Genomic DNA, 24749 nt, shown 5'->3' on the forward strand with positions numbered 1-24749 from the left:
CAAACTAGGGTTGCACGTTTTCAAGTTTTTCATTAACCGTTAACCGAGGCCCTTTCGGTTAATACTCGGTTAACCTATAGTGTGCGCGCCGCAACCTCGAGATACAGAGTTAATTTTTAACACCTGTAATAACTGGTTGGACCCCATTTGAAACGAAATTAATTTACAGAAATAAAACACAGTGGTAAGTTCAGAGCAGTTAAAGTAGGCGCGTTTCCATTACCCTTCAAACTGAAATTCCCAATTGAAAATACGCACATTGGCAACACGTCCATTTCGCAAAAACTCCGTGTCCGCAAATAATAATAATAATTATCATTATTGTAACATTTTATTGGCTGCATGTAGAAGACGCTTTTATCCAAAAAAGGAGCAAAGCACAAATAAACACAATATTTTGACGCATATCCAGTGTGTGTGCTTAGTGTGGAGGCTGCGAGACGCCCATGTGAACACTTGCAGTTTCATTGCAGTTCTTTCAGTGGAAACAACTTAAAATGGTTACTCTTTCATTTTCTGGTCATACAGAAAATAATAATACATTATTCGCAAATACATTTATTTGCGTAAACTCACAATAACAAGAAAACGTTGTGCTTTAACAAACAGGCGCGCTTCATAATTTCCGTGAACTGAAGCGCGAGAACAGAAACAGCCGCATTCGAATTTGTTCGTTTTATATTGGACATTTAAAACTTTGCTTTAAAAAAAGAACTCTGCTTTAAATGTTTAAAAGCTTTAAATGTTTTAAAGCTTTGCTTTAAATGTCCAATTTAAAACGAACAAATTCGAATCAAAAGCCAATATCTTCTGACTATGTAATTATGTAGCTTAGCTAATTATGTATTTCTCTCTAAAGGCGCATCCGGGGATGGAGATTTGTTTTTAGGAGAAACTGATTTAGAAAACAATAGTTTATTAATAAACAATTAATGCCTCGTTATTTTATATTATTTTATTATCAGACACATTTATTATATCTTATAAATCATCTATAAATCCCCTTTCTGTAGGCTGTGGTTACGGCTCTTCTCATTCAGCACTGCGGGGGAAATATAATTTCCAGGTTCTAATTTGGCCTCAGAAAACCAGTAAAATCTTTTTTTTTTCCATATTCATTTGTCAAATATTTTAAATGTTTAAAGGGGCAAAAAAATCAAACAAATATCTGAAAATTCGTCGATATATAGCCTATATATTTTTGCGCAGCATTTGACCTAGTCCTACAGTTCAAATGAACATTTTGGTGTTAAACTCTGCGTTTTACAAAATACAACAACCGTTCATTTTTCGTTTTGCAATTAGGCCTACGGATTAAATAGGCTAAGGGGAAACGGTAACACTTTACAATAAGGTTCATTAGTTAACATTAGTTAATGTATTTACTAACATGCACTAACCATGAGCAATACATTTGTTACGGCATTTGTTCATCTTTGTTGATGTTAGTTCATGAAAATACAGCTGTTCATTGTTTGTTCATGTTAGTTCACGGTGCATTAACTAATGTTAACAAGATTTTAATCAAGTATTAGTAAATGTTGAAAATAACATTAACAAAGATTAACAAATGCTGTATAGGTGCTATTCATTATTAGTTCATATTAACTAATGCAGTTAACTAATGTTAACTAACGAACCTTATTGTAAAGTGTTACCGGGGAAACAAATAAACACAACAGTACACTGACCGTTTGGACATATACGAGGCAGAGTTCTTTTTTAAAATTCATAAAAGATAGGCTACAAGGAATAGCCTACTAGACAAAACCTCGAAGAAATGCCACAATCAAGACCGCGGAGCAGAAATGAGGGAGAAACACAGAAACTCTGCGACTTTCCCTGCCATTAATGCTTGGATGACACACCACGTCTCCTTCCATAAATAATAATAATGTCTAGTGCGGTGGCTGTGATATACTACCAACGTCCGTTGCATTATTTTTTGAATGGCTTATCGCGAAAGGAAAAAAAAATGTTTTAGTCGCATAACACCGTTAATAGAAATGCTGTCATTTCACAATATTTTTTTTATCGACAATCAGAAAAAAAAAACGCAAAAGTTTTGTGCAAATATGTATTGACGCCACTTAACTGAGCAAAAAGGTTTCACTCAGATATGCAATTTTAAACGGTTACTGCTAATCGGTTAACCGGTTAACCATGGACACCCCTACTGCAAACTGGAGCGAAGCAGAGACCAGGAGCTCCTCACTATCCGTACTGAAGCTGAGATCGTTCACCAGTGCGTGTACGGTATGCGCGTTTACATGTTTTCGACGCGTCCGTTATACGTCTCATCCTGACGTCATGCGTCTTCCCGGGATTTTTACGGGTTGTGAGTGAACACACACACAGATCCCGGCAAATCACTGGCAGTGTGAATGAACCGAAATCAGACAATTCCGGGACAAATGCTGGGTCACATTATCCGTGTATTTTCTGGAATCTCTGTGTGAAAGGGGCTTTAGTGAAAAAAATTAGGAGTCCTAAATTTAGGAGTGACACGCCCATTATTTTTAGGAGTCGCTCCTAAATTCGCCAGTTAGGATCTACTTTTAGCCTTAAAATTCTTTGCGAATACAGCCAATATCAATATATAGATGGAAAACACTTTGATTCGGCTTAAAAATTCATCTCACATGAAAATAAAATTGCTGTCATTAACTCACCCTGATCGTTCCAAACCCATCTGACTTTCAATCACCTTCAGAACACAAATTAAATTAAAGCTGCAAGCAGCGATGGGCGGGCCCTCGCACCTGTTGCACGTTGGGGTATGAGGCGGCCGTGTTGCATATTCTGGAGCTCAGCCGATGCGGCTATGAATCTGCTACGCATCCAAATCACCCAAAAATTGACGTGAAATTCAAAATGACCGACTTCCTCTTGGGTTTCGGGCATTATTCCAAGAGGCTTTTTTGAACGTCTGGACATGATCCATGTACTACAGAAATGTCGGTCAAACATGTGGCGGGGGCTGCTTCGTTAACGGTCACTTCCTGTTGCCAGCAGGTGGCACTATGACTGTGGGTGAATGTCGGCATGAAAGTTTGTTGAGGGCGGGACTCTTGTCAAATGTGTAAAATTTCGTGCAGATCTGGGCATTTACGGTCAAGTTAATACAACTTCCTGTTTCATTGCGAATCAGCGACGCCACGGACACGTCCATCGACGAAAACGCGCAGATAGCACAACTTTACATCATCAATGCCTGTAGAAGGCACAGCAGAAATTTGAAGTCGATCCGACTAAATCCCTAGGAGGAGTTCGTTAAAGTACGAAGTATGTTAATCGTCCCAAAATGGCTGCCAAATTAAAAATGGTGGACATCCTGTCGAGTTTAGGGTATGGGTTCTTGAGGCTTTTTTGTGCGTGTGGATATGATACACGTCCCCACCAAATTTCGTGCATATAGGTTGAACGTGGACGAGGGGCTAATTTTTTCCAATTTTCTAGGTGGCGCTAGGGAGCCATTTTGCCACGCCCATCCGCGAAAATCACAAAATACGTAATTTTTCACCAGTCCTGACGTGTGCCAAATTTGGTGAGTTTTTGAGCATGTTGCGGCCCCGAAAATGGCGCTTACTTTGCAGAAAAAATAAAAAAAATAAAAAATTAAAGCTGCAAGCAGCGATGGGCGGGCCCTCACACCTGTAGCACGTCGGGTGTGAGGCAGCCACGTTGCATATTCCGCATATGAAGGTCAAACATGCGGCGGGGGCTGCTTCGTTAAAGGTCACTTCCTGTTGCCACTAGGTGGCGCTATGACTGTGGGTGAATGTCGGCATGTAGATTTGTTCAGGACGGGACTCTTGTCAAATATGTAAAATTTCGTGCAGATCTGGGCATTTACAGCCAAGTTACAACAACTTCCTGTGTCATGGCGAATCATCGACGTCACGGACACGCCCATGGACAAAAACGCACAGATAGCACAACTTTACATCGTCAATGCCTTTAGAAGGCACAGCAGAAATGTGATGTCGATCCGACTAAAGCCCTAGGAGGAGTTAGTTAAAGTATGTAATGAGTAAATCATCCAAAAATGGCGGTAAAATTAGAAATGGCTGACTTCCTGTTGAGTTTAGGGCATCGCTCCAAGAGACTTTTCTGTGCGTCTGGACATGGTAGATGTACCACAGAAATTTCGTACATGTCGGTCAAACATGCGACGGGGGCTGCTTCGTTAAAAGTCACTTCCTCTTGCCACTAGGTGGCGCTATGAATGTGTGTGAATGTCGGCATGTAGATTTGTTCAGGACGGGACTCTTGTCAAATGCGTAAAATTTCGTGTAGATCTGGGCATTTACAGCCAAGTTACTACAACTTCCTGTTTCATTGCGAATCATCAACGCCACGGACACGCCCATCAACGAAAATGCGCAGATAGCACAAGTTTACATCATCAATGCCTGTAGAAGGCACAGCAGAAATTTTAAGTCGATCCGACTAAATCCCTAGGAGGAGTTCGTTAAAGTACGGAGTGTGTTAATCGTCCCAAAATGGCTGCCAAATTCAAAATGGCGGACTTCCTGTCGAGTTTAGGCTATGGGTTCTTGAGGCTTTTTTGTGCGTCTTGATATGATACACGTCCCCACCAAATTTCGTGCATGTAGGTTGAACGTGGACGAGGGGCTAATTTTTTCCAATTTTCTAGGTGGCGCTAGCGAGCCATTTTGCCACGCCCATCCGCGAAACCCACAAAATACGAAATTTTTCACCAGTCCTGACATGCATGCCAAATTTGGTGAGTTTTTGAGCATGTTGTGGCCGTGAAAATCGAGCTTACTTTGCAGAAAAAAAAAAAAAGAAAAAATTAAAGCTGCAAGCAGCGATGGGCGGGCCCTCGCACCTGTAGCACGTCGGGGTCTGAGGCGGCCGCGTTTCATTTTCTGCAGCTCAGCCAGTGCGGCTGTGCATTTGCCACACTGCTTCGTTAAAGGCCACTTCCTGTTGCCAGCAGGTGGCGCTATGACTGTGGGTAAATGTCGGCATGTAGATTTGATCAGGGCGGGACTCTTGTCAAATGTGTTAAATTTCGTGCAGATCTGGGCATTTACAGCCAAGTTACTACAACTTCCTGTTTCATGGCGAATCATCGACGCCACGGACACGCCCATCGACGAAAACGCGCAGATAGCACAACTTTTCATCGTCAATGCCTTTAGAAGGCACAGCAGAAATTTGAAGGCGATCCGACTAAAGCCCTAGGAGGAGTTAGTTAAAGTACGTAATGAGTAAATCATCCAAAAATGGCGGTAAAATTAGAAATGGCTGACTTCCTGTTGAGTTTAGGGCATCGCTCCAAGAGACTTTTCTGTGCGTCTGGACATGGTAGATGTACCACAGAAATTTCGTACATGTCGGTCAAACATGCGACGGGGGCTGCTTCGTTAAATGTCACTTCCTCTTGCCACTAGGTGGCGCTATGAATGTGGGTGAATGTCGGCATGTAGATTTGTTCAGGGCGGGACTCTTGTCAAATGTGTAAAATTTCGTGTAGATCTGGGCATTTACAGCCAAGTTACTACAACTTCCTGTTTCATGGCGAATCATCGACGCCACGGACACGCCCATCGACGAAAACGCGCAGATAGCACAACTTTACATCGTCAATGCCTTTAGAAGGTACAGCAGAAATTTGAAGTCGATCCGACTAAATCCCTAGGAGGAGTTCGTTAAAGTACGGAGTGTGTAAATCATCCCAAATCGGTCGCCAAATTCAAAATGGCGGACTTCCTGTCGAGTTTAGGGGATGGGTTCTTGAGGCTTTTTTGTACGTCTGGTCATGGTAGATGTACCACAGAAATTTCGTACATGTCGCTCAAACAAGCGGCGGGGGCTGCTTCGTTAAAGGTCACTTCCTGTTGCCAGCAGGTGGTGCAATTACTGTGGGTGAATGTCGGCATGTAGATTTGTTCAGGGCAGGACTCTTGTCAAATGTGTAAAATTTCGTGCAGATCTGGGCATTTACAGCCAAGTTACTACAACTTCCTGTTTCATGGCGAATCATCGACGCCACGGACACGCCCATCGACGAAAACGCGCAGATAGCACAACTTTACATCGTCAATGCCTTTAGAAGGTACAGCAGAAATTTGAAGTCGATCCGACTAAATCCCTAGGAGGAGTTCGTTAAAGTACGGAGTGTGTAAATCATCCCAAATCGGTCGCCAAATTCAAAATGGCGGACTTCCTGTCGAGTTTAGGGGATGGGTTCTTGAGGCTTTTTTGTACGTCTGGTCATGGTAGATGTACCACAGAAATTTCGTACATGTCGCTCAAACAAGCGGCGGGGGCTGCTTCGTTAAAGGTCACTTCCTGTTGCCAGCAGGTGGTGCAATTACTGTGGGTGAATGTCGGCATGTAGATTTGTTCAGGGCAGGACTCTTGTCAAATGTGTAAAATTTCGTGCAGATCTGGGCATTTACAGCCAAGTTACTACAACTTCCTGTTTCATGGCGAATCATCGATGCCACGGACACGCCCATCGACGAAAACGCGCAGATAGCACAACTTTACATCGTCAATGCCTTTAGAAGGTACAGCAGAAATTTGAAGTTGATCCGACTAAATCCCTAGGAGGAGTTCGTTAAAGTACGGAGTGTGTAAATCGTCCCAAATCAGTCGCCAAATTCAAAATGGCGGACTTCCTGTCGAGTTTAGGGTATGGGTTCTTGAGGCTTTTTTGTGCGTCTGGTCATGGTAGATGTACCACAGAAATTTCGTACATGTAGGTCAAACAAGCGGCGGGGGCTGCTTCGTTAAAGGCCAATTCCTGTTGCCAGCAGGTGGCGCTATGACTGTGGGTGAATGTCGGCATGTAGATTTGTTCAGGGCGGGACTCTTGTCAAATGTGTAAAATTTCGTGCAGATCTGGGCATTTACAGCCAAGTTACTACAACTTCCTGTTTCATGGCGAATCTTCGACGCCACGGACACGCCCATCGACGAAAACGCGCAGATAGCACAACTTTACATCGTCAATGCCTTTAGAAGGCACAGCAGAAATTTTAAGTCGATCCGACTAAATCCCTAGGAGGAGTTCGTTAAAGTACGGAGTCTGTAAATCGTCCAAAAATGGCCGCCAAATTCAAAATGGCGGACCTCCTGTCGAGTTTAGGGTATGGGTTCTTGAGGCTTTTTTGTGCGTCTTGATATGATACACGTCCCCACCAAATTTCTTGCATGTAGGTTGAATGTGGACGAGGGGCTAATTTTTTCCAATTTTCTAGGTGGCGCTAGCGTGCCATTTTGCCTCGCCCATCCGCGAAACCCACAAAATACGAAATTTTTCATCAGTCCTGACATGCGTGCCAAATTTGGTGAGTTTTTGAGCATGTTGCGGCCCCGAAAATGGCACTTACTTTGCAGAAAAAAGAAAAAAAAAAAAAAAAAATAAATAATAATCCTAACAGTTTCAATAGGGTCCTCGCACTGTTAGTGCTCGGGCCCTAAAAAAAAATTAAAGCTGCAAGCAGCGATGGGCGGGCCCTCGCACCTGTAGCGTGTTGGGGTGTGAGGCGGCCGCGTTGCATATTCTGCGGCTCAGCCGGTGTGGCTGTGAATTTGGTTCGCTGCTTCGTTAAAGGTCACTTTCTGTTGCCAGCAGGTGGCGCTATGACTTAGGGTGAATGCGGGCATGTAGATTTGTTCAGGGTGGGACTTTTGTCAAATGTGTCAAATTTCATTCAGATCTGGGCATTTACAGCCAAGTTACTACAACTTCCTGTTTCATGGCGAATCATCGACGCCACGGACATGCCCATCGATGAAAACGCGCAGAGAGCACAACTTTACATCGTCAATGCCTTTAGAAGGCACAGCAGAAATTTGAAGTCGATCCGACTAAATCCCTAGGAGGAGTTCGTTAAAGTACGGAGTGTGTAAATCGTCCCAATTTGGTCGCCGAATTCAAAATGGCGGACTTCCTGTCGAGTTTAGGGTAAGGGTTCTTGAGGCATTTGTGCGTCTTCAAAGGATACACGTCCCCACCAAATTTCGTGCATGTAGGTTGAACGTGGACGAGGGGCTAATTTTTTCCAATTTTCTAGGTGGCGCTAGCGAGCCATTTTGCCCCGCCCATCCGCGAAACCCACAAAATACGAAATTTTTCACCAGTCCTGACATGAGTGCCAAATTTGGTGAGTTTTTGAGCATGTTGTGGCCCCGAAAATGGCACTTACTTTGCAGAAAAAAAAAAAAATAAAAAATAAAATAATCCTAACAGTTTCAATAGGGTCCTCGCACTGTTAGTGCTCGGGCCCTAATAACCCTAACAGTTTCAATAGGGTCCTCGCACTGTTAGTGCTCGGGCCCTAATAACCCTAACAGTTTCAATAGGGTCCTCGCACTGTTAGTGCTCGGGCCCTAATAACCCTAACAGTTTCAAGAGGGTCCTCGTCCTCGCACTATTAGTGGTCGGGCCCTAATTAAAGCTGCAAGCAGCGATGGGCGGGCCCTCGCACCTGTAGCGCATCGGGGTGTGAGGCGGCCGCGTTGCATATTCTGCAGCTCAGCTGTGCATTTGCTACGCTGCTTCATTAAAGGTCACTTTCTGTTGCCAGCAGGTGGCGCTATGACTGTGGGTGAATGTCGGCATGTAGATTTGTTCAGGACGGGACTCTTGTCAAATGTGTAAAATTTCTAACAGATTTGGACATTTACAGCCAAGTTACTACAACTTTCTGTTTCATGGCGAATCATCGACGCCACGGACACGCCCATCGACGAAAACGTGCAGATAACACGCCTTTCCAGATGTGTAAGCTGCCCATGCCACACGCACTCATGCAACCCCATACCATCAGAGATGCAGGCTTCTGAACTGAGCGCTGATAACAACTTGGGTTGTCCTTGTCCTCTTTAGTCCGGATGACATGGCGTCCCAGCTTTCCAAAAAGAACTTCAAATTTTAATTCGTCTGACCACAGAACAGTTTTCCACTTTGCTAGAATCCACTTTAAATGAGCCTTGACCCAGAGAAAACACCTGCGCTTCTGGTTCCCGTTTAGATATGGCTTCTTTTTTGACCTATAGAGCTTTAGCCGGTAACAGTGAATGGCACGGTGGATTGTGTTCACTGACAATGTTTTCTGGAAGTATTCTTGAGCCCATGTTGCGATTTCCATTACAGTAGCATTCCTGTGTGTGATGCAGTGCCGTCTAAGGGCCCGAAGATCACGGGCATTCAGTATGGTTTTCCGGCCTTGACCCTTATGCACAGAGATTGTTCCAGATTCTCTGAATCTTTGGATGATATGCACTGTTGATGATGATAACTTCAAACTCTTTGCAATTTTTCTCTGAGAAACTCTTTTCTGATATTGCTCCACTATTTTTTGCCTCAGCATTGGGGGAATTGGTGACCCTCTGCCCATCTTGACTTCTGAGAGACACTGCCACTCTGAGAGGCTCTTTTTATACCCAATCATGTTGCCAATTGACCTAATAAGTTGCAAATTGGTCCTCCAGCGGTTCCTTATATGTACATTTAACTTTTCTGGCCTCTTATTGCTACCTGTCCCAACTTTTTTGGAATTTGTAGCTCTCAAGAAATCCAAAAGGAGCCAATATTTGGCATGGCAATTCAAAATGTCTCACTTTCAACATTTGATATGTCATCTATGTTGTATTCTAAATATAATATTGAAATTTGAAACTTCCACATCATTGCATTTTGTTTTTGTTCACAATTTGTACAGTGTCCCAACTTTTATGGAATTTGGTTTGTAAATAAAATGTAGTAATCTCATCATAAATGCACATTTATTCAAGGAAAACTACAATTTACTTCAACCAGGCGACAGAATGAACAACACTCGTCTCAATCGTGGAGGTGGAAAAATAAGTTATTTGTGACATGCAAGATCTATTGTTTTAAAATTTAAATGCAAAAGAAAAGGCAAGTCGGCTGCTTTTGTCAATTTCAAGTTTTAACTTAAATTATTTGCGATTTTAACATAGTAAATATTTGACCACTTGCAAGTAATGCATGGAGTAATAGCCCTAATTTACATTGTTTAAATTGTGTTTAAACGTGCATACAAAGAATCGCAATGGTGACACAACTTTTTGTTTTTACAAGTAAGTTGCAGCATAACTTCTGGACTTTAAATAAAAATATTAAGTATGTGTTTGTTGTACAGCCGCGGATCAGTTATTCACTGTGCAAACGCATCATAATATGTGAACGCACTAACAGCACGCTCCTGCACCACAACACACACTGCAAACTGGTGTGAAACGGACGTTAGATCCACTACAGTTCTTAGAAACTTAGATGTGTTTAAGAACTCTTTTTTTCGTACAACAGCAGCACTCATCTTGTTTGTTTATTAGTGGATGCGGATGACCAGTCGTAGACCGGAAACTGATATGCCGACTTCTGACAAAAACAGAAGTTCGAAACTACGCTTGGCACATAGCCTATATTTATGAGATGAGCTCGAGTTCACACATCGGTGCCTCCGTACCTTGATTATCAGTAGGCTAATTGTCTGCTTTTCCTTCTTATTTATTAAATCCAGACAATTGGTTGATGAAACATTAATTAAAATCAAGAAAAACTTATAAAAAAAACGAAAATCACTTTAAAGAAAGGCTTTGTGCTTTTCTGTTTGAGGTCTGTGAAAGTTTTAAAGCAGTCTTTAAGTGCTGCTTCAGAGCGTTCGTGTCCGTCGGAGAACTGTCACGTCTGTAACATTGTTTTTTCCTCTGTGAACACGAAAAATAATATTTTGTTTTGTGGAGAACCAACCCTTCCTCATCTGATTTGAGCAGTGTAAATCACAGAATTACAAAAAATAATAATATCCCTATTTTTCGCACTTTAAAGGGAACCCTGACTAGTTGGCATGTTGGCCTTATTAGATTAACGTGGGCGACTGATATAAAAAGGTGATACAAAAACACTCCAAATGTTTTTGATCTTTTAAAAAAAGTCGAAAATCAATTCACTCGTAGGCCGCCATAGTTATTTACGTCTAAATGCATTCTGGGTAGTGACGTGTAAAGGTTGCAGTCGGTTGAGCCTAGCCGTTGTAGCTGCTTCGTTTATTGTTTTTTTACAACATATCCGGCTAGCTAGATAAGTTGACAGTAGTGCGATGAACACGTCTGCCGTTCAGCCATCTCAGTTTGAACCCGAGCGCACCGTAGGCTTAAATCAAGAGAATAACGCGGTGTCTGTGCGGCAACTCCATACCAGTGGCAAGCGAGAACGACCGCGTTTGCTGTAAAGAGATCAGTATTTAGTAACGTTATAGTCTTAGATTAAAGATTTTAATATATTGTAACTTAATTGTAAGATTGAAAATGTACATGAGGTAGATGAGCAGAATAGTGTTGACTTTGTAAAGGGGGTTTTGCACACCGGGTTCAGACGAGAAGCGCTGCGCCGCTTCCATGACAACTCGAGGAATTACCAGACTTTGTCTATGGCCAGCAATATGGTTATGTTTAAGAAAGGACATTATGGAATTGAGATCATGTCTGTACTATGTCATGATTGTACTGTACAATTAAATACAATCGTTGCTTATTAGTCTGCAGTCTGAATTCACTTTGCTTCAGAGCCTCCGTTAACTGAATGAATTGAGAATATCATCACCTGAAAATCCGGTAACATCAGCCATTTTCATTCAACCAGCTGATTTCTGTAAATAAATGTAATCTTTAATGTATATTGCTGTTAACTTTAGTCGTTTAGTCGACTAATCAGTCTTGGTCGACTGACATTCTTATTGATGCATTTACTTATAGAAAGAAATTTATAATGATTTACTCCTTGATATTTATTCCTTTATACGCAGGTATACGTATATTACTGTATTCTAAATATAATTAGCCTATGTTTTATCCCCAAATTTAAATACTTTAATTTAGGCTATTTTGTAACAGCGCCACAGTTTAGCGCACACACATAGAACACTCGGTTCGCACCTGTGGCTGGCTGCACTGCTGCTGCGCGCTCAGTAAGGAATATAGTTTAGCTGTATTCATTCAGTTAGAACGCTACTTGTTTTGGTTTTTATGTTTTTATACACAATATGTTTTTATCTCGATGCGGCGTGGACGCACTTGGAAAAAGAGCGCGTCATCTTTATCATGCTGACTCAATAGATTGTGTTTTCTTGATATGTTTTTTTTTTTATTTGTACACTTTACGCATTCGAAAATAGCCTAAATAATATAACAAAACGAAAATAACCTATATGCGGTCCTACAATACAGCTAATTATTATTAGGATTGTTTTTTGGGCTTTTGTTTTTTTGTGCGTTTGATTTAAAACGCATAGATTGGCTGGACAAAAGTTAACCCATAGCATTGAAAGTAAAGAAGAATATACAGCCTGTATAACGAGAGCTTTTGTTAGGATTTTTCATTATGTGGCAGATAGCAATTTTTTTGTAGCGTGTAGCAGTGGTCAGGTGCGCGATTGTTAGGACAGAGCTCCTCACTTTGCAGTTAAAAAAAAAATCACTTAATTTGCAAAGAATTCTATTATTATTATTATAGTTTTATGTATTTTTGATGTTTTTTCGTTTTTATTTTATAAATGCTCTATGACAATTGTTAAAAAAATGTTCAATCACATCATCCCGTCTTTTTTATTTTATTTTTTTTTTAGGTCGACTAGCCTAATCGTTGGGCAGGACAAGACTTTGGTCGACTAAGGATTTCTTTGGTTGATTACAGCCCTAATTGCTGCGCAGGGTGAAGTCAGTAAATACATAACAACGATTTGAAACAAATAATTTAAATTAAATATAAAACTATGTAACCTAATGGTGCTCTGTGGCGCGGCAGGATTTTGAACAAGGTCCGAGAGCAGCTATTTCTATGCGTTGAACATAGTGAGTGACTGCTTAGGGAAGCACACGACGGCGGTAGATGACTTATTAAATTATTTATATTGATAGTACGATCGTCTGATCGATACAGCCTACCCTGGACAGCTGCTGACAAAAAGTGGAGCTCTTTACAGCAAACTCTCTCGTTCTCGCTTGGCATTGGCCACTGCCGCAGACACCATCTATTTTGCCCCACTCTCGCTTCTTCAACTCTCTGATAATCTTAATTTTCATGTAACTCTTGAGTATGCCTATCGTTTTCCGCGTTATTCTCTTGATTTAAGGGTTCAAACTGAAAAGGCTGAACGGCAGATGTGTTCATCTCGCTACTGTCAAAACTGGGCTAGCAACAACCTTTACACGTCACTACCCAGAATGCATTGAGACGTAAATAACTATAGCGGCCTACGAGTGAACGGATTTGACTTTTTTTTTATTAAAACCAAAAACATTGAGTGTTTTTGTATCACCTTTTTATAGCTGACGCTCACGTTAATCTTATAAGGCCAACATGCCTCACTAGTCGGGGTACCCTTTAAGGCGCACCGGATTATGAGGCGCATACTGCAGTCAAATGTTTGACTGGGTTTGCGTTATGCATCCACTAGATGTGCTGGGAATGTAGCGAGTGCGCGGCACCGGAGGTGAGGCGTTTATGTAAGCGTGCTGGGGCGGACACGTAACTTACATTAGCAGCCTGACTCATATGAGTTTAATGTACGGCGGCTCGCTGACAGCAACGGTTGGCTGTTTTGAATGAGACGACCTGGTTACTGTGAACGGGGAGCGCTTGATGAACATTCTGTGACGCGCGAGCAGCGCCGGGGACAGTGTGTCTGTTCCTGTGTCTGTTAAGAGTGAGCACTCGTGAGCGGGAGACACACATAACCTGATTTATACAAGGTTGAACTGGCCGTGTACTATTCGACTATAACATTCATAGTCAAATCAGACCCCTACGAATCGAATTGTCAAATCCTCCACTATTAGAAGTCAGCCCTAGATTAAATATATGCAGATACACAGTGCTGATTCATGTTTAGAGCACAAGAGTACATGAAATATGTCCATAACAACTTATTGTTGCGCGCTCCATGAGTTGAGTTGTTTGTGTTTTTAGTGATGAGTCTGTTCACATCTCAAAAAACTTTGTTTTGGGGTTCATGACCCTTTAAAGGTCCGCTGACATGGGGCTATTTTATTATTTTATAATGTTTTCTGGGTTGTCCTTATAATGCTAGTAAATTTTTAGATGAAAAATAGTCATAATTGAGAAATAAAAGGCATTTTTCCCAGCCTGATTTTAGCCCCTGATTTGAACGCTCTGTTTGAAGGGGTGTGTCTGCTGTGTGTAACCGGACACTGCTGTGATTGGCTGACATGCTTGCATATGAAATAGTAACATATTCCATGTGAAACTCTCTCGAATATTTTTACTACAGCTATTATACGTTATACGTTTTTACTATTTCAGCTATCAAGATTAACGAATCATGAGATGTTTCTAAAGTATATAGATCTATTCCCATCACATTAAATGTTGCCGTGATGAGCACTGAGCAAGCAGATGACAGTCTATTTACTGCGAGAATGAAGATCTTCTCATTGCAACGCAGATTCTGCACTCTCTCTAATGCTTCCACCAATGCAAACACGATGTACAACCCGAATTCCGGAAAAGTTGGGACGTTTTTTAAATTTGAATAAAATGAAAACTATACGACTTTCAAATCACATGAGCCAATATTTTATTCACAATAGAACATAGATAACATAACAAATGTTTAAACGGAGAAATTGTACACTTTTATCCACTAAATGAGCTCATTTCAAATTTGATGCCTGCTACAGGTCTCAAAATAGTTGGGACGGGGGCACGTTTACCATGGTGTAACATCTCCTCTTCTTTTCAAAACAGTATGAAGACGTCTGGGCATCGAGTGTCTGAAGTTTTGGTGTTGGAATTTGGTCCCAATCTTGTCTTATATAGGTTTCCAGCTGCTGAAGTGTTCGTGGTCGCCTTTGACGCATTTTTCGTTTAATGATGCGCCAAATGTTCTCTTTTTGGTGAAAGATCTGGACTGCAGGCAGGCCAATTCAGAACCCAGAGTCTTCTACGACGAAGCCATGCTGTTGTAATAGCTGCAGTATGTGTTTTTGCATTGTCCTGCTGAAATACACAAGGCCTTCCCTGAAATAGACGTTGTCTGGAGGGGAGCATATGTTGCTCTAAAACCTTTATATAGCTTTCAGCATTCATAGTGCCTTCCAAAACATGCAAGCTGCCCATACCGTATGCACTTATGCAACCCCATACCATCAGAGATGCTGGCTTTTGACCTGAACGCCGATAACACAATGGAAGGTCTCCCTCTTCTTTTGTCCGGAGGACACGGCGTCCGTGATTTCCAACAAGAATGTCACATTTGGACTTGTCGGACCATAGAATACTTATCCACTTTGAAATAGTCCATTTTAAATGAGCCTTGGCCCACAGGACACGACGCCGCTTCTGGACCATGTTCACATATGGCTTCCTTTTTGCATGATAGAGCTTTAGTTGGCATCTGGAGATGGCACGGCGGATTGTGTTTACCGACAGTGGTTTCTGGAAGTATTCCTGGGCCCATTTAGTAATGTCATTCACACAATCATGCCGATGAGTGATGCAGTGTCGTCTGAGGGCCCGAAGATCACGGCATCCAATAAAGGTCTTCGCCCTTGTCCCTTACGCACAGAGATGTCTCCAGTTTCTCTGAATCTTTTGATGATGTTGTGCACTGAAGATGATGAGATTTGCAAAGCCTTTGCAATTTGACGTTGAGGAACATTGTTTTTAAAGTGTTCCACAATCTTTTTACGCACTCTTTCACAGATTGGAGAGCCTCTGCCCATCTTTACTTCTGAGAGACTCTACCTCTCTAAGACATCCCTTTTATAGCTAATCATGTTACAGACCTGATATCAATTAACTTAATTAGTTGCTATAGATGTTCTCCCACCTGAATCCTTTCTAAATTTATTGCTTTTTCAACCATTTGTTGCCCCTGTCCCAACTATTTTGAGACCTGTAGCAGGCATCAAATTTGAAATGAGCTCATTCAGTGGATTAAAGTGTAAAATTTCTCCGTTTAAACATTTGTTTATATTATCTATGTTCTATTGTGAATAAAATATTAGCTAATGTGATTTGAAAGTCATATAGTTTTCATTTTATTCAAATTTAAAAAATGTCCCAACTTTTCCGGAATTCGGGTTGTACATACAGTAAGAGCGTCGTTGTGCAGTGTAACATGCGTCATTGATTTCATAACCCACGCTGTGTGGAAAGATCTTCTTTCTTTGCTCGCTTTGTATATAATTCGTTCACAATTTTAAAGGGGTGGTAAAATACCATTTCACAAGATGTAAAATAAGTCTCTGATGTCCCCAGAGTGTGTGTGTATGTGAAGTTCTAGCACAATATACCCCCCAGATATTTTTTATAGCATGTTAAAGTTGTCACTTTTTGAGGGTTTGCAAAAACACACCGTTTTGTGCCTGGCCCTTTAAATGTAAATGAGCTGCTGCAGAGGGTGGGGTTTCAAGAGCTTGTGTGTGTTAGCAGCCCTGATTACCTCACGTAGACACACAAAAATGACAGAAACTGTTCTCCCTTTAAATGTTAAAATGGAGTCAGTCAAAGATGGAGAGACTCAAAAAGAAGTGACATGTAGAACGCAACAGGACGGTTAGTTGATGCATTTATGTTGCTGATGTGAAGTTATCTTCAATTAGGATATTCTGTCATGGTAATCTATAAATTGCTCGTATATGAACTGCTGTGAGATGCACACAGAGTGACTTTCTATTGCATGTGAAATGAAGGATGCTAAAGTTTGAGCTGACTCACAAATGTACTCTTATACAACCTCTCTTCCTCTTCTCAACATGAACTGCGTATTCCCAGGGGCGGGGTTTATGTACATTTTTGGGGTTGCTGATGTCACTAACCAAGGAGGAACTTCATGTAATCCCTACCAGACGTTTGTTGTAGTCCTTTTCTTTAAAAGCAAATATCTTCCTTTGCTTTGAACTTTGAGCATTTTAACTTTGATACTGTTATTTATGCTCAAACAGCAACATTTCACACTAACTAAAGTTAAAAAAGTGAAATCATACTTTACCACCCCTTTAAATAAGTTTTTTTTTCCATCCTATTAAAAGAAACTATGTGAAGTTGATATTTTAGTCACTGGTTTAAACTACTTATGCATAAACAGTATTGAACGATTTTAAGAGGAAGATTACCTGTCTAAACTTGAACAATTAGGCTACACATCAGAAATTGTTGCTGGGTAGCTCGATGATTTATTTTCAGACGTTCGTCGAGGCCAGCTCTGTATTGGCCTAAGTTGAGGAAATGGAGAAATGTTTGGACCATACAAAACTTTGGGAAGTTGTGTTGGCGCATTTCCAGAGAAAATAAAATTAACCCAATGTTTCTTCAAAGGCTCGGATGAAGAAACTAAAAAAATACTTATGTGTTCATTTATACTTCCGAACACTGATCAACTGTCATGCTTTGTTCGTTTGCAAGCCATGATATCTCTTGAGGAAAAACTCAAATCGTGTACATACTTCCTAGCACATTTTCTCATGGGCGAGGCACATTCTCAGGACAGGCAAAACAGAAAAGGGGAGGTTACCTTTCCCCCGTATGAAGTCATACAGGGGAGATTCAAGATCAGCTTGTCTAAACTTTAATTTTTTTCAAAGGCAGGGAAATAGCCAAAGCTCGGTTTACACCGATTGAAATTTCTAGCCACTGGGGGGCGCCATATACAGGCTAGGGGAACTCACGTTAATTTTAAAAAACCTCAGAAAGTGAAAATTTCATGTCAGGGGACCTTTAAAGGGGAAATGAAGCGGTGAATCAAGTTTACATGATTTACAAGATGAATTTCCAATATAATCAACAATTATATAAGAAACATTACAAATGTAAACATTTAGAAGAAAAAAAGGAAAAACTTTGTATCTTTCGCCGCCAGGGCGCCGCCATTGTGCAGTTGACGTCACGGGGTTGTTTGGCTCAAGTTTAACAGGCTCTGGGCACTGAAAATCGCGACATCAAACTGTGTTTACACCAGTGTTTTGACCGCGAACGACTATTGTTAGGTACAGTTATTAGACAAAAAGACGACGTCTAATGTTATATGTTGACAAACTGCACATAGAAACATTTTTCGCGATGTCTGCCGTCATATTCCCGTCTCATCAACACCATGTAAGTTACGTTGCTATGTAGAACAGCCGGTGGTGGTTTGGGGTGATGAGCGTGTTTGCAACGCTAACTTACCAGGTGTCAGTGTGGCTGTTGTCCTGCGATGTCCTCCGTGTCAGAGTCCATCCGCTGTCAAGAGGTTGATCTTGAGCATGTATTGAGTGGTCAATTCTGCATCAGCGGCGCACACGTTTACCATGCTGTACCGGGAGTTAGACGTGTGGAAGCGGCGATGCTTTCCCTGAAGGATGTCAGAGCGGAGACACTTTTTCCAAGTATATGTAGGCTGTAGCTACTAGCACTACCAGTGCGAAAATACGGACGTTTCATTTCCCCTTTAACAAATACATGCTAACTTACATGTTGTTGACGAGACGGGAATATCTGACGGCAGACATCGTGAACAATGTTTCTATGTGCAGTTTATCAACATATAACATGAGAAGTCGTCTTTTTGTCTAATAACTGTACCTAACATTAGTCGTTCGCGGTCAAAACACTGGTATAAACACAGTTTAATGTCGCGATTTTCAGTGCCCAGAGCCTGTTAAACTTGAGCCAACCAACCCCGTGAAGTCAACAGCACAATGGCGGCAAAAGATACAAAGTTTTTTCCTTTTTTCTTCTAAATGTTTACATTTGTAATGTTCCTTTTATAATTGTTGATTATATTGGAAATCCATCTTGTAAATCATGTAAACTTGATTCGTCGCTTCATTTCCCCTTTAAGGCTGATATGGAAGTACTTAAATCACTGACCACAAACTTGACGGAGTATGTGTAGGGAATTTTGAGTTCTCCAGTGAACTTGTTGCCCAGGCTCATGGGAGGTCCTGTACAGTCTGCTTTGTCTGGGTTGGTGTGCTTAAAGCTTTCAAAAGAAATAGAAACATACTCCATTTTTACATATTAACCTATATAAATATGATCATCATAATCCTCAATTTGACAATTAGTTATTTAAATATATTGTTGTGCTTTTTGTTAAATCTTAATGGGCTAAACAGTGATTTGCTCTGCAGCCTTATTTTTGGTTTAATTTTTTTGTAGAGCCTCAAATACCTTTTGGGCTCTAATTTAGCAGCGACCAGTCTGGCACCAGCAGCCTCGGTTTCCACCTTGTGGTAGAAGATGGTAATGTCCACATGGTTGAAGATGTAGAAGGTGTCTTTGTCATTGAAGTCAGCCTGTGTAAAAATGACCATTTCTTAAACAAGTTGCATTAAACTGAACACTCAACATAAGACTTAGAAAAAATAATGAGAGTGAAGTAATGAAGTTTTACACACATTGACCACACAAGCATCTTTGGCCCGTCCCGATTCCGTGACATAGCAACCAATGGGGAAACCAGGATTACAGAACTTCTGATTGTCCTCCACATCATAACACCAGGTCACTGGCATATTATCAACAATCCTGAGAGAAGCAAATAAGTCATTAGATGCTATGCTTCTTTGTCGTTCTGTGTTACTGCTGGAAGAGGAAAGAGACTGAGTGAATGCCTTACCAGTGATGTTGGTAATTGAGGAGCATTCCCTTTTTGAGGAAGTCCAGTTTGGCTTTATCATCCGATTTGTCTGTTTTGTAAGGTTTAACACAGACAGTCTTGCATTCTAAATTTTTGTTGAAGGAAAACTAGAAGAAAAAAAGGATACTCAATAAGGGGTGGGAATCTTTTGGTACCATATAATTGTTTTTTGAGGTCACAATTCTATTAAAAATCGATTCTCAATTTTGAATGAAATTGTATTTGATATCATAGATAGATTTTATTCTAGTTTATGGTTTGGTGTTACTTTTCCTATTTAAATGTGGTAGACAGTTTAATAGGTCTTGAAGAAAAAAATCCCACTGAATCAAATGTGAACCTTTTATTCAACTCAATTTTATAAAACAAATGCCATTAAAGGAGCAGTTCACTTTTTAAAAAAACGTATGCTGATAATTTACTCACCCCCATGTCATCCAAGAGTTCCATGTCATTCTTTCTTCAGTCGAAAAGAAATGAAGGTTTTTGATGAAAACATTCCAGGATTTTCTCCATATAATGGATTTCAATGGGAGGTCTAAATGAGAGTTTCAGTGCAGCTTCAAAGGTCTTTAAACGACACCAGATGATGAATAAGGGTATTATCTAGCAAAACGATTGGTTATTTCAAAAATAAATAAAGTTTAAATTTATATATGCTCAAATGATTGCCTTGCTCTATTCTGTGATGAGCGTTTGTGACTCTCCTGTTCAAACTCGTTCATTAAAATTAAAATGAACAAATCTTTTTTCGAGTCATGACTCGAAGGGTCCTAGATAACACCATTATTCATCATCTGGTGTCGTTTAAAGGCCTTTGAAGCTGCACTGAAACTGTCATTTGGACCTTGAACCGTTTGGTTCCCAACAAAGTCCATTATATGGAGAAAATCCTGGAATGTTTTAATCAAAAACCTTAATTTCTTTTCGACTGATGAAAGAAAGACGTGGACATCTTGGATAACATGGGGGTGAGTAACTTATCAGCAAAAGTTTTTTTTAAAAAGTGAACTACTCCTTTAAGGTGTCTGCAATCATTACACACATGAATGGCAGTCTCCTATAATAAAGCAAGGCAGGCCATTTTATTTTTTATTTTAGAAATAGGAAGAAAGAAGCAAATTACAAACAATAGGACAAATACAAAAGAAAAAGTTTTTCAGGTACAGTAGCCTAGATTTATTTAACATGTAGTAAGAAATAGTACAAGTAAATAATCAAATGTAAAAATAAAAACACACAGTCTTCACTGTATGAATTAAATATAAATTGATGCATATTAAAGCATAGACTGTAAAAAAATATGGACATAGTATCCGTGACGTCACCCATAGGTTTCTGAAGAGCGTTTTTGAAGCCTAAAGTGGGCGGGGCCGGCCGTCGCCATCTTGGCAGTGCGTCACCTCTCGTCACTACCGGATAAATTAAAATGGGCAAAGAGGCAGAACGTGGGTGGAGCTGGGGTGCTAATGCTATGCTACTGCCCTCGTGCTGAATTGACAGCTGATGGAAAAAGTAAAGCCAATGCATAAAGTTCATGGTTTTGCCCTTCGAAATATTATAATAGTTAAGACGTAACTAAAAGTGAGACTACTTTACTTTTTTATCAACTTTATTAATCTCACAAGGGGCAATTAGTTGAGAGCATGTATACAAGTACATGACACAAATCACACACATTTCACACACTCACAACATTCAAGCAGTCAACTATGTGCATCGTGATGCATTATTATTCTGCTAGTTAAAAATGAATTAGTTACTTACAATATTGCTCTAAGCTTGTGCATGTGAGAGTGATTCAAAGCAAGCACATGTCAGTCGGCATCTCACGTCAAGTTCGTAAAGAGCTTTATTCAGTCCATTTTACAATCTGATTTTGGCCACCAGCTCCTCAGATGGGTCAAACCAAAGATATTACATGGACAGAGAGAACGCACTGATATCATCAGACATCCATTAGTGCATGCGAGGGAAACAGCTGGAAACACAGCGCTGGTCGTTCTCTCCATACTCAACACGACGGAATCCAACGGCGTACACGGGCGAAGGTATAATACATGTATTAAATTGTATGAAATAATCCCAGAAAAAGCACAAACACAGCTGAGGGTGACGCTAACAGACAGCAGACAAACGACTAGCAGTGAAAGCGGCGGCAAGAATCCACCCGTCACTCAAGTGGCCACACCCTTAATTATGCAGAAATATAAGGCTTAAATATAATTTAAACAGATGAGTTGTAAAAAAATTCACCCCCCTCACAGTCATCATGAAGGGCAAAATTAGCGATATAGACCAAAACAACTATTTGCCACCAGGCTGTAAACATGTTTTTTTTCTGCTGTGAAGTTAGAAATTTTAACTTGGTGGAGATACAGATTTGACTCGCTTTTGCAGCCAGCCTCATGCGGCCACTCGATGAATTGCAGTTTAATTCACTTCCGTGTTGGCTTCAAGAGAGAGACGGGGAGGTTGCCCCTTGTATTAAAGATACAAAAGTGATTTAGTCAAAAGCAATTTTTAATTATTGATATTCATGAGTGCGTAGAACATAACAGACTGTGGGGTTTACATACTCCACACAATGTGCATTTTGACATAATTTTGTATGTATTTGACCATGCAAGCACAATAAGCTATTAAAGAGAACTGAACTCGGGATTGCATGCTTCTAAAAAGCGGCATCTGTGCCCGCGTTTCGCCTGTGTCCGTAACGCGAACACGCATTGAGTCCTTTTTTGCGGCTAATAACGGCTATTGTGATTAATAACACTCTAACGTGTCAATAGCTTTAAGTAGAACTGCAAAAGAAAAAAAAATGTAACAGCTTAAGTCGGCATGCATTTTCATTTACGCATTTGCTTTTATCACACGCTTTTATCCCAAGTGACTTAAGTTGCACTTAAGGTATACATTATGATCTAGGTGTTGCTAGTATAGGAAAACTGTGTAATGTACCTTATATGGAGACGGCTCAATTCTTTCTCCAAACAGCACCTGACCCAAGTTCTCAGATGGACGCTTCTCTGCCTCATCAGCACAAAAATCAAACCTGAAAGATTAAAAATAATGAAGTATAAAACTTTGTGGACACAGTTAACTATCAAAATAAACCAAACACAACCTGTTTTAAATAGCAGTTATAACAACACTAAATCTACCACTGCAGCACTTCTGAGATGGATTTCTTGTTTAATAATTTATCAGGTGATATGTTTAAACTGAGTAAAAAAAAAATTGTCTGTCAATATTCTCTATTCAGTTGACTACTGAGTGTGGCCATTTTAAAAGGATTCAAATTCTTAAAGAACAACTTTATTCGCTGTGTTTATTTATAAAATGTATGCTTGGGAAATAAATAATTTAACTAACATTAACCCAAACAATAAAACCTTAAAGGGATAGTTCACCCAAAAATGAAAATTCTATCATTGTTTATTCACAATCAAGTTGTTCCAAACCTCTGTGTGTTTATTTGTACTGCTGTACACAAGGCAAGATATTTGGAAGAATGTTTTAATCAAACAGATCTCAATCCCCATTGACTACCATAGTATGTATTTTTTTTCCTACTATGGAAGTCAATGGGGATTGAGATCTGTTTGATTAAAACATTCTTCCAAATATCTTCATTTGTGTTCAGCAGAACAAATAGAGGTTAGGAACAACACATAGAGGTTTGGATTGGAACAACATGAAGGTGAGTAAATAATGAAAGAATTTTCATTTTTGGGTGAACTATCCCTTTAATGAAGCTTTGAAAACAATGAAACATTGTCTGAGAATTCTTTTTTTTTATCACCGTAAGATCTATTGCATCACAGTAACAAGATATGTACAGTTTGTAACAAAGATGTTTCTGTAACATCTCAAGTGCTTCTCTGTGTTCATATTATTATAACATATTATCATATACTCTTTATAACTCTTGAATTTGTGGTCTAATGACAACTCTGTCATTATTTACTCACCCCCATGTCATGCCAAAGCTGTATGACTTGCTTTGTTCTGTGGAATGGTTTAACCATTCAATGGAATTCAATAACTGTAAATAACTGTTTGGATACCGAGATACTTCAAAATATCTTCTTTCCTTGAGCAGAACGTAAGTGTATTTTATTAAAAGAAAGCCATCATATGTGTGCTAGTATATGGGGGCAACAGTCTTGACAAGTCGAACCACGAACGACGTGCCAAGTAAGCTGAACTGTATGAAGTTCAGCGAACTTCTGAACTGTGTGAACGGAGTTGTCGAGACTGTTTTCCAAAGATGGCTCCTCCCTGTATACACGAAGTGTGCGGTCTTTATAAAGTATCTTCTTATTAAACGGCCTGTACACTTACAAAGTTCTCAATGCTTCGTTTTGTATTTAGGGACCCTCATTATATGACTGTGTTAGTGTGGGGCTATTTTGAGCCATGTTAGTGGTATTAACTAGCGATTTCCTTTAACTTATTAAATGCCCCCATATACTTATAAGCTAAACAGTTTTTAGAGATAAAAATCTTTACATTCGATTATCATTAAAACAAATCTCAGAGAACGGTTGACTAGGAACCAATGTTTTATTAGACCAAAGGTTGATTTTGCACCAGACTCAGTTCTCCTTTAAAGCTAGGGTATACGATTTCAAAGATTGTTCATTATTAATATCCTCGTTTAGATGCTGTTTATGGTTATATAGTATAATCCTAACAATATAAATAGAAAAAAGAACGAAAAAAATCCATTCACTCTATTGGCTGTACAGCCACATAAAAGTTGACCAATGGAAGCTTTGCGAGCGCAAAGCTACATTGGTCAACTGCTCTCATCCAATCACCAGCTACACTTGAAACTCCGCCTGGAGCTCGTGTCTCCACCCCGACCGCGCCCCCCTTCTGCGTCATGAGAATCGCGCACGTTAGCAGGTGATCGCACATGGTAGCTAGCTAAGTAGCACATCAGACAGCAATGGATAACAACGAAAAATACATCAGCAAGCGTCCCCTGCTTGCCCCTACAAGAAAGTTAGGACGGAAGAGAAAGTCGTTTGAGGAAAAAGCAGAGACGAAAAGAAAATGTGAAGAACGCCGCAAGTTGAGTAGGAT

The 24749-nt window shown here is 40.3% G+C and overlaps 1 protein-coding gene across 1 annotated transcript in view; it reads right to left on the reverse strand.

The window, feature by feature from the left end:
- tm9sf2 (transmembrane 9 superfamily member 2) overlaps window positions 1–24749 on the reverse strand; it is a 45840-nt gene that overhangs the window by 16634 nt on the left and 4457 nt on the right. The window contains exons 3-7 of the mRNA XM_039671915.2: window positions 22617–22710; window positions 19635–19762; window positions 19414–19543; window positions 19187–19311; window positions 18884–18995 (exon numbers count right to left, since the gene is read on the reverse strand). Of these exons, the coding sequence (XP_039527849.1) occupies window positions 18884–18995; window positions 19187–19311; window positions 19414–19543; window positions 19635–19762; window positions 22617–22710 (589 nt within the window). The remainder of the gene's footprint in view (window positions 1–18883; window positions 18996–19186; window positions 19312–19413; window positions 19544–19634; window positions 19763–22616; window positions 22711–24749) is intronic.

The sequence above is a fragment of the Pimephales promelas genome, chromosome 6 (genome assembly GCF_988280905.1).
Source record: "Pimephales promelas chromosome 6, fPimPro1.hap1.1, whole genome shotgun sequence".
Taxonomy (NCBI): Eukaryota; Metazoa; Chordata; class Actinopteri; order Cypriniformes; family Leuciscidae; genus Pimephales; species Pimephales promelas.